Here is a 13338-nt window from a genome sequence, read left to right on the forward strand (position 1 = left end):
GAACTAGCTTATCTACTGAAAGTAGCTGGGACACCATAAAGCTCTTAGAGAGCTGTAGGAGATGGCCGAGAATGTTCCCCTGGTTAAATACTGGAGCACAGCATGCTTGTAGTAGAGACAGAAAATGAGGCTGTGTCCCCAGCTCGCTCACTGAGCATGAGCCTGACTTGTTCCAAGTCTTAACTAACTGGAACCTCATGATGTACTTATCTCCAGTGTCAATGGGAAATAATATGTAAATTATTGAGCCGCATGCATGATTGAGAATTGCTTCTTGAACTGGGACCTGAAGAGTGTTACGGCTATGACTGCTGCTAGTGCAGAAAGCTAACACACAAGTACAGGTGAAACTTTTTTATTATAATTATGCTGTATTAAGAAAACGTGTAATTTGGATTATTAAAAAAGCCCTCTGTCTTTCCTTCCTATTAAAACATAAAAAAGATCTCAGCCTTAGCTTGCCATTTAAAATCATTATGCTTTTGGTTTTTTCTGCAATAGAAGAAACTGGTACAACTGTGACTTTCTAAATCTCCACTGAGAGCACTAAATTTCTTGTTCAAATATGTCTGAATATGTGAGACACTAATGTTTAAGCTAGGCAACTTGCTTTTGTAAGTCCAGAATGGATTTTCTCCTTTTAATTGTTACAATTGTGACCTGCCCAATATAATTTCCATAGTTTAAAAAAAAGGGGGGGATGGAAGAAAAGCATCTAAAATTACTTTACTGAATTAAATATTTGTCAGTGTATTCTGTATTTTAACTGAAATTATTTCATATTTTGGATCCTTCCCATGAAACTTAAAAACTTATAGTGTGCTTAGGCAACTCGGACACTTCAATAAAAGGAAAGAAAGGGGAAAAGCCCTTCTTCAAGTTTTGTGTTTTGAGCAATTGACTTCAGCCAGGAAGCACGTGATTTTGCTAGCTCCAGGTAATAATCTCTTACATAAGCACAGATACTGTGAATTTTGTAATATAGTGAAAAATTCTCCATGGTTTTTGTGAGCTCAAACAATAATAAACTTTTTTTTTGTAGAAGTCAGTTTCAAAACTATGATGTCACATCCCTCTCTTCTATGTTTCTTCGTTTAAAATAAAAGCGGTCATTAGTTTCATCCATGGTAAATGAACCCAGTAACCTGTAGCTCACCCCAGCATAGTAGCTTGGCCAGTACACGCACACAGCCAATTAGAAGGCACATTGTGCAGTACAAATTAGTATTTCTTTTTTGCCCTTTGCTGTGTTGTCTTTGTTTTTACATCACTAGAGTCAGTGTTTTGCTCATTGCTCCGTCTTTCCTTCTCAGCATCAAGGTCCCCTCTCACCTTTCTATTCAGTTGCTAGAATTACTTTAACATTCCTAATCAAATCTAGGGGCTTGTTTCTCATTGGGTCTCCAAAATATCTCCTCTAATTTTGTAAAAGCAAAGGTCACCAAAACTAGCTGTAGAACTTCTGAAGATTTGTATTATTTTTGTTCTCTTCATCTTTATTATGAACTTCAGTGTGCCACTTAGTTGAGATAAAAATGTTGTTCCTTTAGTTGAATTCATAAATACATGTATACAAAAATTGTTAGCTGTTTTGCCTGCTTAAGAATATTTTACCTTACTCACTGTGGCTTTTAATTAAAATAATGAACGAAGGTAAATTTGAGAAATTGAGATCCACCCATTTAACATGCCTTCTTAAAAGGCAAAGGTTTTATTTTATTTCCATTTTGAGACTGCTCAAGAATTTTGAATTGTTCTTTTGATGCATGTTATATTAAAATGGTAACCCTGATTTTTTTCACTGACAAAAAAAAATCTAGATAGTACTAGTAAATTTAGTGAGGGCTCTGACATAAATATAGAAGTAAAATACTTCCTGTTAATTTAATTAAGTCTGAGACTCTCATGTTAGTAAGGTCACTACGTTCTGCAAAATTTTTAGTGTGTTTTTTCTCCCAGCTTTTCTGAATCTTTTTATCAGAAGGACTTTGATATCACAAAAGGCTTATTTTAAGGTTTGTGTTTCTGAATGTATTTTCTCACAACAGTATCTGAATGTTTCACTCTTTTTTTTTTTTTCCTACACCACTGTATCCAGACAAACTATTGATCCATCATTGTGGTGTTTGAAAGTCTCTTCAGAGATGAAAAAGTAGTTTCAGCTGTGTTTTACTGGTATTTCTCAGATAACAAAGAGAAAGTACCAATATATGGCAGGGACAAAACTTATGTATGTCATTGAAGGAGACAGCAACTTTCCTGTCACCCTCATTTATATGTCAGATTTTAGCAAAAATCTCAGACTTTTTAAAATCAAAAAGCTTTTATCCATTTTACATTTACTTCGCATGCAAGATAATATATGTAGTTCTAAAACAACAAATTGAGATTCTCAGTTTAATTGTTTGCTATTTTACAATATTGATTAAAAACCCTCCACTGAAGTCAGGGCCTTAATGGTGCTTGGCATTATATAGACTTGTTAAGTGAGTGTAACAAAGGCACGTCTAGTAGCCGAAATGAGTAGGGTAGGAATAACTCCTGTTTTCTGGCCAAGGCTCTAGAAAAATCATAAGATAAAGCTAAATAAAGAAATAAATCCTGTATTTTGCAGCTAGTGAGTACGCAACTGCAAGGATTTGTTGTTTTTCTAAATGCAATATTCAGAAAAGATAAATTAAGTCAAGTGAAAGAGGATGTAGCAAAACTTTGGGGTTTTTTTACTTTAGCCCTGTCCCTTTGCTCTGTTGTCTGTTGTGGAGGCCTTTCATCCAAACTGGCATGGGAAATACGGTACCTCAGCATAGTATGCTGTGACATACTTTGTTGGTTTGTATATGAAACACTGTGCATAATGTTAACACAGGGAGAAGATTTTGTACAGTACTGGGAGTACCAGAAGTCAAGAAGTGGTAGATCCAGCCCTTCATACACTGCACAGCACTGATGTCTCAACTTTCCATATGGCAGGAAAGCGCTAGAGAAAAATGGGAAAAGTCACATTCGGAAACAAGGAGGTTTCTCAGGGATAGCCTACTGTCATGTAACTAATAAATAACACGGTGTCATCCAGTTGCGTTAGGAAGAGTTGCGTGGCTCCCCTTGCCCAGCTTACCATTGGCTGCCACGGCTGGTGCATTCATCCTGCTGCAGTGCTCTCTGCAGAGCAGCTTTACTGTCCCTTGGCATAGACAACAGTGGTCCTACGGTTCTGTTTAATTAAGTGTCAGAGAATCATTGTGAGATGTGTCACGGGACTTACAGGCCATAGACTGTTCACTCTCTTGCTCCCGCAATGCAGCGAAGAGTTAAAAACAGAGGATTGTTGTTTGTAGATGCATATGACCTGTGGCAGTTTTCCATGGAAATTTGTCTTGTTTGTTCTGGAGCAGCCACTGCCATTAGTTCCTTTTGTTACATATATTAAAAAAACAGAATAGTCAGTGATTTAATGAATATGGGGGGGGTTTTTTAGATGTGTTAGTAATATTACAAAAGCAGCCAAAACCATTCAGAAAAGGCAATTTTCTCCTCTGTTGGAATTAACCATATCTGAATTACCAAGGTGTACATCCAGTACCAAAAATCAGTTGCATCTTTGTTTTTAATCAGTGGGTATTTTTCATGGTTGCTTTGGGGTGAGAATCCAGCACAACTTTTGCTTCATTAAAGCAGACGACTTTCATATCTTTTAACATAAATATCAAGTTAATTGCTTGTGTATGCTAAGATGACAGTTAATAATCACTATTTGCATTACTGTGATCTAAGAAATTAATGTTTTTTGGTAAAAGGGCATCACTTAACTACTATTGTTTAGATTTAAAAGCTAGTGGGCCTTGTTAAGTTCATTGTGAAAGACACGAAAAAGCATGAGGAGGAGGATTTGGTGTCTCTTCTAAAATATTAAAGGGTCTGTACAATCAGTGTCTCGGGATGACTTGTCACTTTTTGGCAAAGTATACTACAAGAGCTGCGTAACAGCTGGAGTAGCAGCGTTCCCTGTAAGCAGGCCATCCTCCCTCTGCTGCTGGGGGTGACTCTCTCCAGGTTTGATCTCTTCCTAGATAGGGTGTTTTTGAGTTTGAAGTAAAAAGATAATTTTTCTGTTTGTCAGATGAGTAAAGAAAATAAATCCTACTCTACTAATGGAAGTTTCTGCAGGGTGTTTATGCCCTTTAAATGTGCATTTCTTTACCTTGTGTATAGAAAAAGTTTCTAAGAAAATATTGGATAAACACTGCCGCAATTTCAACTGGCATATCGTGCTGCATATAGCACACAAAGATTTAAAAAAAAATTATTATCTTATGATGTTACGAACTGATGCAATTAAATGATTGTCCAGCCCATTTCGAGAAGGAAGAGCATAACCCTGTGTCCAACCACAAAAACTGTAAGCTTGGATGCTGAGACATTCCAAGGTACTTAAAAAACAAAGCAAAAATTTGACAAAATTGATCTACTAGCTGTGAAACATGTCGTTACCTTTTCAAGGTAACATTTCAGCAGTCTAAAACATCAGTGCTTATTGAGCATGGCGTTCCCACAGAAGAGAAAAGAAATTTAGAAAAGCCAGTGCAGAGCACTGCAAACACTTAGAGCATGATTCAGTCACTCGGCCACAGATCAATTTAGATTTTGTGTTTTGAGGTTTCTTTTTGTTTCAGTGAGTACTGTGCGCTTCAGAAATGTAGAATGTTTTAGCTCACCTCAAGATCAGAGAGAATGCATGATGTTTGAAGACTTCAGCGTACAAGAAACGTAGCTGTTTAGGATCATTCTTCTAAAACAACAAAAAAATTCTGAAGTTACTTGTTGATATCTTCTCAATTAATCCTAAGTTTGACCATTGCAAAAAAAAAAATAAGAATTTCAGTGTTCTTATTCTCCTTTTGCACATAAAGCCTAGTACAGCCAAATATTCACCACATGTTCAGGGATTCTTCCCCCCCACCCCCGAATTTGTTGTTCCCTACAGGTAGAGCTATCTGAAAGGAATCACAGAATCACAGAATGTTAGGGATTGGAAGGGACCTCGAAAGATCATCTAGTCCAATCCCCCTGCCAGAGCAGGATTGCCTAGACCATATCACACAGGAACGCGTCCAGGCAGGTTTTGAATGTCTCCAGAGAAGGAGACTCCACAACCTCTCTGGGCAGCCTGTTCCAGTGTTCGGTCACCCTCACCGTAAAGAAGTTTTTCCTCATATTTATGTGGAACCTCCTGTGTTCCAACTTGCACCCATTGCCCCTTGTCCTGTCAAGGGATGTCACTGAGAAGAGCCTGGCTCCATCCTCATGACACTTGCCCTTTACATATTTATAAAATCCTCTTTCCTTTGGCTAGGAAATAAGGCAGAAAGATCTCAGCAGAGAAGATTTGAAGTTAATTGTCTTTGTACTTGAACACCTGCTTAGTTTTTGTGTCCTTTAATTCTTTAGTCTCCAAAATCCAGCGGTCCCTAGCTTGCCTCTCTGACCTCTCACTGCCCTCAGACAAGCCGTTCTGTCCCATAGCAATCCAGAACAGTTGGCCTGAAAGGTAAATACTTAACTTCTGTGGTATGGATCAGAAATTTTCTCTTTGCCTTTTTAAAACAAAGAGACTGGGAAACATAGTACTTTGAACTCTACTTTATTCACAGAATCATACAATAATTTAAGTTGGAAGGGACCTCTGGGGCATGTCTTGTCCAACCCCTTGCTCAGAGCAGAGACAGTATGGGTTTGCTCCGTTGAGTTTTGAGTATCTGCAAGGACAGAAATTTCACAGCTGACCTAAGCAACCTATTCCAGTGCTTGACCTCCCTCCTGGTGGAAAAGAATTTCCTTGGGTCTAATCAGCATTTCCCATGCTGCAACCTGTGCTCATTGCCTCTTGTCCCTTCCACGTACACTTCTCAGAAGAGTCCAGTTCGGACTCCTCTGCGCTTGCCCGTGAGATGGTTGGGAGAGCAATAACAGCCTTCTCTTCTTATGGCTGAACTAAGCAATTCCCAGCGTTTCCTTGTAGACCGTGTGCGGCTCCAGCCCCATATCATCTGCAGCCCCAGCCTCATGCTGCAGTCGCTGCAGTATGGCAGTGTCTTTCATTTAGTGGGAAACCCAAAATTGGGCACAGCACTCCAGACACAGTCTCACAAGCCCCAAACAGGAGGCAGTAATTGCTTGCTGACTACGCTTGTTAACACAGCCCAAGAAGTGGTTGATGATCTTTGCTGCAAGGACACACTGCTTCAAGAAAATATTTGCGTATGGATAACTAACTGTGAAGGGAAAAGAGTATAGTTGAAACATCAGAAAAACAGGATGTGGACCTCTTGGCCTGTTGGACATTGATTTGAATCTAGTTGAATGTTGTCAAATCTGGTTAGAGGCAACTTCTGTTGAATGGCCATTTAGTGCCATATGTGAAACTAGCAGTTGGTTTTGAGATTCACCATCATAATTTCATTACTCTTTGTAAATTTGTAACAAATCAGTAGAATCTAAAAGCTGTGTAGACCCTATCAAAGTTGTGAATGCAGATGTAGAATATCCCTTATTTATATGCCTAAATGTTTAACTAAAAAGCCCCAAACATTAATGCTACAAAGTAGGGGCAGGAATGTGAATTCTCTACAATTTTATATATAGTATGGCCTAGACATCACAGGTTTTCTTTTTATTATTCACTTATGCTCTACTGCAGGAAATAATTTTCTTAGTTTTAATGTCTTACTAGCTCATAAGCAGAGAGATGGGACACAAGCATACTCTTTTGGTTTTAGGGTGGACTTAGATGAATAAATCAGTGAACAGAGAAGTTCTCATCTGTAGCACCCTTGTGTTCCCACATGTAGGGCCAGACCATGAACAGACTATATATGGTTATATGGCTGTTGTCCCAAAATTGAATCTGTATTTTATCCAGTAGCTTTTAACATGAGAGACAGAAGCAGTCCTGAGACTGAGGTCTTGAACCCAGATCCCCCTTTTTATAGAAAGTGCCTGCTATTCTGAGTTTTGGTTCAAAATTGGCCCAGCAAACCTCAGAGGACTGAGTGGAAAATGCCCTTACTCCAGCTACTTGATGCTTATGGTTGTCTCCTGAAGGATAGGAAACGGAAGCCTGAAAACAAGGTGCTGATATAAAATTCTCCTTTCCAGTGGGCCAAGGCATGGCAAGAGGCAACCTTTAAGAAGCAATCAATGGCTTGTTACCATTTATTTGCAGGACATGCCTAGAGCCTGTGGGTGCAGAGGGAGATAGTGGAAAGCAGCCTTAAAGTTGGAAGGGCTCAGAAAGGGTCCCTTTCTTGTCCTCTTGGTTTGCTGGTATAAGATGGCTGAGGTAGGAGCTGACATGGAAATGATGGGAAGGAAAGGAGGAAGCTGGAGCAGTAGAGCCCAGTCTTTCCTCAGCAGTTTGTCTTCCCATGTGTATTCAGAGAATTCAGAATGAGAAACCCTCCGCACTTCCCTCATTTCCGTGTCTTTCTAGTCTCTCTTCACTTTTTCTGTAACTCTTGATCAGAGCCATCCCTCCTTCTAGCCAAAGACTAGGGAACGAGAAGAAATAAAAATAAATTCATTGCAGGTCAAATGGATGAGGCTGGGCTTAGCACAGGTAGAGCAGGCTGAATGGAGCAAGACTCTTGATGTGCTGTGCCCAGCGAGGCATCTTTTTTCCCAGCCTGTGAAGATTTTGTTGTGATGGTGGTGGTGGTTGTTGTTACTTTTTCTTAGATACGTAGAACAACCATTAGACATAAAACTTTGGGGTTCTGAGCTTCATGTGTACCAGGCAAAACTGTCAAGCCTGGTCAGTATCTGACTATATTGAGGAAAACAGAAGGTGCTGAAGAAAAACAGTGTTGGTATGTTGGGGGGCAGGGAGGCACATACCACTTCCCATCTGAGTCTTAACGTGGCTGCACTATTGCAAGACTATTCTCTAAGCTGAATTTAAATAACGAGAGACCCTCAATAATTTTTCAGATTCTTGGCGCCTTTAGAAAGAAGTAGGGCTTTAGTGCCAATGGTCTGAACAAAAGCTTAAAAGTTGAAATGCAGTATTGCAGCATGTCCAGCAGTTCAACTGGAGAAAAGTGTGTCAAAACAATCTGTATTTTGACTTGTATTCTGTTTTAATTAGTGAATGCCACTCTGAAGAAGGTTGTGTTTTAGTGGTGGATGAAATTGTTCCTACAAGTGGAAATATGTTTGATGAACAAAATGATGCCATATAAGTAGAGACTAAAAGAGCAGATTATTTTATTTAGAAGAAATTAATGAGGGAGTTTAATTAAAGTTTATAAAGTAAAAAATTAAAGCAATTAATTTTGCTTTTCTGTTTATTTGCCTCAAAAATTAGCTGCTCCTATCCAAACAAAATTAAAAAATAATACGTCTAAACTGGATACATGTTTGTTTTTTCTATGCACTTAGTTTGTGAAGCTCATTACCTAAAATCATTGAAGCTCAAAAACTGAAAGCAAGTGTGAAAGTGTAACTGTAGTACAACTAACAGTACAGCTAAAGGCTTAAATTAGGGTTTTTTGCTTACAGCAGGGCTACTGAAGCCTGGTTTCCTATGGAGTTATATCCTGTATTTCTTTAATAACTATCCCAGTGATTTTCTTTTTTTTTTTTTCCTTTTACAACCCCAGCTGAGATAGAGGTAGCATGCAGTCCAGTTAATCCAGATTAATCCAGACTGGTTTGCCTCAGTGTATGCTTATTTGAGTTGACCAGTTGATTCTGCAAATGGAACATAAACCAGGTGGGTTTTTAAGGACTGTAAGTTGTTCGTTACCTAGGATGATCTCTAACTGAAAAGCTGAGGAAGGAGCTTGCCATGTGAGCAGGTAATTTTCATTTTGAGGATCCTTGAACTTTGCTTGGAAACATTCAATAGCGGATTAGTCTGATTTTTGTATAGTGATTCCTCTGTGTATAGTCCGACATGAGCTTTGCAATTGTTTTGGCTTCAAGGCCCTACGTGTGTCTAAGGGCTTACACAAGACAAGCGTGTAAATGGATTGTGTCCTTGCGTTAGATTTCTGCCCTGTTCCAGATTTTGGTGTTACGAGTAAGTCATAGTATATATATGCAATCAATCATATATGCTTAAACTAAGCTCCTCTGATCTTTGACCAGTTTAAAAATTTATTTTTTTCTAGGAGCTATTTTCTTTCCTGTTTACATCTCAGTATGTACTTACATGAGTATTACCAGGTAGGCTAAACCTTTTTAATGAGCTTCAGTGAATCAGCAGAGTTTGCTTCAAGATGTGTGGGTTCTGCCATCTCGCAAAGTTGTGCCTTAAGGAAGGGGGAAGAAACACCTTTTCATCCTGCTAGCGTACCTCATCTCACCTGTCCCCACTTTTGCTGTAGAGCTGTGGTTATATGGCTGATTCCTGTTCGTTAGACGATGTGTTGAATTAGCTATGCGGTGCATTTATGCCTCAGGGCAAGTTCCTTTCCAGCGCACAGTGCAGGAAGATTCCAACTGAAGTGGAGAATAAAATTTTTATGAATTGGGACTTGAACACTCAAATGCTGTAATATGCTTTCAGCTAATTTCATCTTTAAATACAGATAATGAATCCAGTTCAGTTTGTATTCAGATATTTTTTACATGATTTAGACTAGATAGATAAGGTTATACTGATGTATTTGTAAATGACTTGGGGCATTGGGCTGTGTATTGGAGGAGAACAGAATTTATAAATCTCTGTATAATTAGTTACGGTAGATATCTGCATTCAAGAAAAGCCCTTTTATTAAAAGCTGATACAGTGATGTAACCCACTTAAGAAAGCCAGGTAGGACACATTAAAGATCATGAAATGCTGTCATGCTTTTGGAATAATCAAATCCCAAAGATCTACCTGGCCTTGGTTCCCAGGCTCAAGCATGAGGCATCAGGCTGGAGTTGGTCTGGGGACACCTGTATTTTAGTGTGGAAAAACGTAACAGTGTTTCATGACAGGCTCATGATGCTGTTTAAGAAAAAATAATAATTAAAAAAAAGCCCTTAATAAATGTGATTACTATTTAGAGCTTCAGCTAAATTGAGGTACTGGGAAAAAACAACATGTTTTGTTTGACATATTTGTTCGTATTATTTCATAGCAATTTAACCTGTCATTTACCTAAGTTTTTTAGGTGCCGAATCTTTCCAGCAGCTTGCCATGAAATGTCTGTTCCACAGACATGCCATGAATGTTGTTCCACAACAATATTTTCTTTCTCATATGATGTATCTCCGAACCATTGTCAAATTCCCTACTCTTACTGAGATTGAGTTTGCATGGATATATCTCAGTATGATAAAGTTTAATGCATCCCATTTTACTGACAAAATTTGCTTCTGCCCACTGTAACGAATGTAATCCTGTATGTAAGTGGAAACCTGTATTACAAAATACAAGAGTTCAACATGTGTCATCCTGTGCCTGTTTCCAAAAACGGGATGGAATGGGTGTTAGTAAAATCCAGTTTTTGTCTGCAGAAAACGAGAGCGTGAGCAGCTGGTCTGCCAGTTCTGCACAAAAGCTCTCAGGCAGTGGCTTAGGTATGAAATGCCCAGATACTGAAATTTGAGGGTTTTTTTAGATTAAGTGTGCCCTTTGGAGTGCCAGCATCTTTCAGGTGATGAAGTAATGGGTGATGTAGTTTAAATTACCCACAGTTTTGCTGTAGCGGGGACCCAAAATGGAGCAGCTGAGAATATTTTAAGAGCTTTGACGGCTTCGGTTCTTGCCTTTACCTCGGGAAGGGGCAGCAGGAGCCCTGTGCTCTCAGAGATAATCATGCACTGGCACTGCTGAAACCCACCCTGTTGTGCCTGTGTTTTCTGACAGCTGCAGGAAGCGATCAAGGCCGGCAAAGGTGTGACTTCAGCCATCAATCTGTGCCGCAGCCACGGAAAGAGAGCGCTGGCGGCCCTGGAGCGCTTCCCTCCCTCCGAGGCCAGGGCCGCCTTGGCCAACATCGTCTATGCCGTGACCAGGTTTCCCTGACCCGCCGCCCCGGGAGGAGCTGCTCTCCCTCCGTGTGCGGGAGCAACCCAGTGGGGACACCGACGGCTGCACTGCTGGGTGCCTTGTCCCCCTGTCCCGTCCTGATGGAGGAACGCGCACCAGCTGCCGCCGCCACCAGCAAAATTCGGGAGGGGGAAGAAAAAAAGGTCACAGCCGGCTTTCGCTTGTTGTGCCAGAAGCACACTTGAGGCTGCACCGGTAGAAATAATTAATGAGTCCTGTTTCCGTGACCTCAGCAAATGGACAGGAAATAAGTCGGTATTGATTGGGCACCGGCGGGGACGGCGCCAGGGCGGAGGCCGGTGGTTTTCCTGCCCGAGGGAGGGATGGAGGGGCGTGAAGATCCAGGTGTCACAAGAAACCCGCTCAAACCTGCCCAGAGAGAGCAAGCTGCCAAAGCCAGGAATTAACGTACCCACTTATCAAGGGGAAGGGCAGTTTGGGGGATTAATGGGGGGAAATCCTCTCTCTGTCTGCACGCAGTCGTGTCTCCTCATACTGTTTTTATGTCTTCAAATGTAAAATTACCCTGTGCCTAATGCTTTCCATATTTGAGAAAATGTGTCAAGCATGGTAAGTAGGAGCTTTAAAATACTTAATCAAATATTAATTTGGCTCTGTTAAGGAAAGTGAGTGCCTGGGTTTTATACTGTGCGTATAAAATATGTTGCTCTGGGTCAAAGAATTAGGTTTTTCCCACTCTCCTGGGGGAGAGAATATCCCTCCCTCAGATCAAGCAGTTTGTTTCAACACAGTCTTAACACAAAAGAATTTCCTAGGTTTGTGACACTTGCATTCACTTAAGCCAAATAAATGTTAATCTGTAAGGCTAGACATGGGCCTTTGGCAGAAAGGAAGAAGGAATACTCTTCTGTGAGTACAGTCTTTCACTGCGCTGAATAAAATGCAGAAAACACTGGAGAAGTTTTGAACCTCAGTGTGTTGAATTTTAAAGTCCAATTACAGCCCAGTGTATAAGGTGTATCAGAAGCCTGCAATTTGAGACAGTCTCTGTTTTGTTCATAGGAGATGATTTTTGTGGTTTGCATGCACGCAATCTGAGAACGCCGTTGACAAGAAGGCTGAGTTTACATAAATGATCTAGATTGAGACTCAGCTACCTTTCTTCCTTCTGTGGTGTAATTACAGCCCAATCTGGAGACAGCTAGCACAGCAAACAGATTTCATTACATCGCTCACTCAAACACTAAGTGGAGTTATTTCTGTTAAATTCTCTCCTCCCTCCTTCTCCCCCTGCACTCCTTCCCCCTGTCACACAGCTTGTTTGTCATAGACCAGCGTGTTGCATTCCACCAAATGCAAAATATAAATAAAAACTCTATCCTCTAAAAATATACTGAAAATACATCCTGCATAATGTACATAATATTCTGTGTAATATATTCCTATATTATACCATAATATTATACGTATAATAAGCACCCTTGAGACACAGTCTTTGTATGGGAGCAGCATCCAGAACTCAGGACTTGCTTTGTTCTGGAGAATGGCTTCAACACCAGACCGCTTCTTGCTGGCACTTTCTTTCTCGTGCCTGCCCTGGCATTTTCTCTCTTCCCAAGACTCTGGCACTTCTGCCTGAGTTAGTGCTGTTGATGCAGCAGGAAGGCTGGAGACCGAAGAGGAGCACCGAGAAGCGTGGCCCAGGCAGTGGCAGTCACAGGCATCTGCCTTAGCTAACCACCGTACATTTTCACCTGTGAAGTTTCCTGAAGTTCTGCTAACATAAGACATGTGCTTGAAAGAAATACCTAAATTCAAGCACAGTAATATTTCAGCTTTTTTTGGGTCTGGTTAGGAGCCATACGTCATCTTCTCTTTTCTTACATCTACATTAAGGGGTTCGTAATGATTTAGGGCTGCAAGAAGCTTGGGTCTGCTGGAGATATTCTGAGCCATCTCACCTCAGTCACCTCAGTTGTGTGAAAGAAGTATCAAACATATTGCAAAACTGTGTAAGCCTGGTTTACTTTTTCATGAAAGTACAACTTTTTATTTGTACTTTTTACTAATAAAGGCAAATCAGCAAAAATTAATGACTTTTTTTGTATTTTATCACCAGAAAGTTCTGATTGCGCTTAAACTTTTCTTTAACCTTGATTTAAAAAAAAAAAAATCAATTGTTCCTTACCAATATTATCAAGTAATCTTATATTTAAGATATTTTCCTGTAATTATTGAGAAGTTTTTGTTGTCTTGCTTCCTCCAGGTAAACTACAAGCAAAGTATTATACCCCTCTGTCAAACTCCTGGTGAATTAATCCCTGCTGTGTATTAATATA

At 40.0% G+C, this 13338-nt stretch overlaps 1 protein-coding gene across 3 annotated transcripts in view; it reads left to right on the forward strand.

Annotated features, from left to right (window-relative positions):
• PDSS2 (decaprenyl diphosphate synthase subunit 2) overlaps nt 1-13092 on the forward strand; it is a 134620-nt gene extending 121528 nt beyond the window's left edge. Inside the window, exons 8-9 of one of the 3 annotated variants that reach the window (XM_068399992.1) lie at nt 9168-9222; nt 10856-10929. In XM_068399992.1, the coding sequence (XP_068256093.1) occupies nt 9168-9212 (45 nt within the window). In that variant the 3' untranslated portion in view covers nt 9213-9222; nt 10856-10929. Of the gene's footprint in view, nt 1-216; nt 332-9167; nt 9223-10855 lie in introns of those variants that run through there. The other 2 variants (XM_068399977.1, XM_068399983.1) reach the window with 2 other exon arrangements.
• Nucleotides 13093-13338: the final 246 nt, after the last annotated feature.

This window comes from Nyctibius grandis, chromosome 1 (genome assembly GCF_013368605.1).
Source record: "Nyctibius grandis isolate bNycGra1 chromosome 1, bNycGra1.pri, whole genome shotgun sequence".
Taxonomy (NCBI): domain Eukaryota; kingdom Metazoa; phylum Chordata; class Aves; order Nyctibiiformes; family Nyctibiidae; genus Nyctibius; species Nyctibius grandis.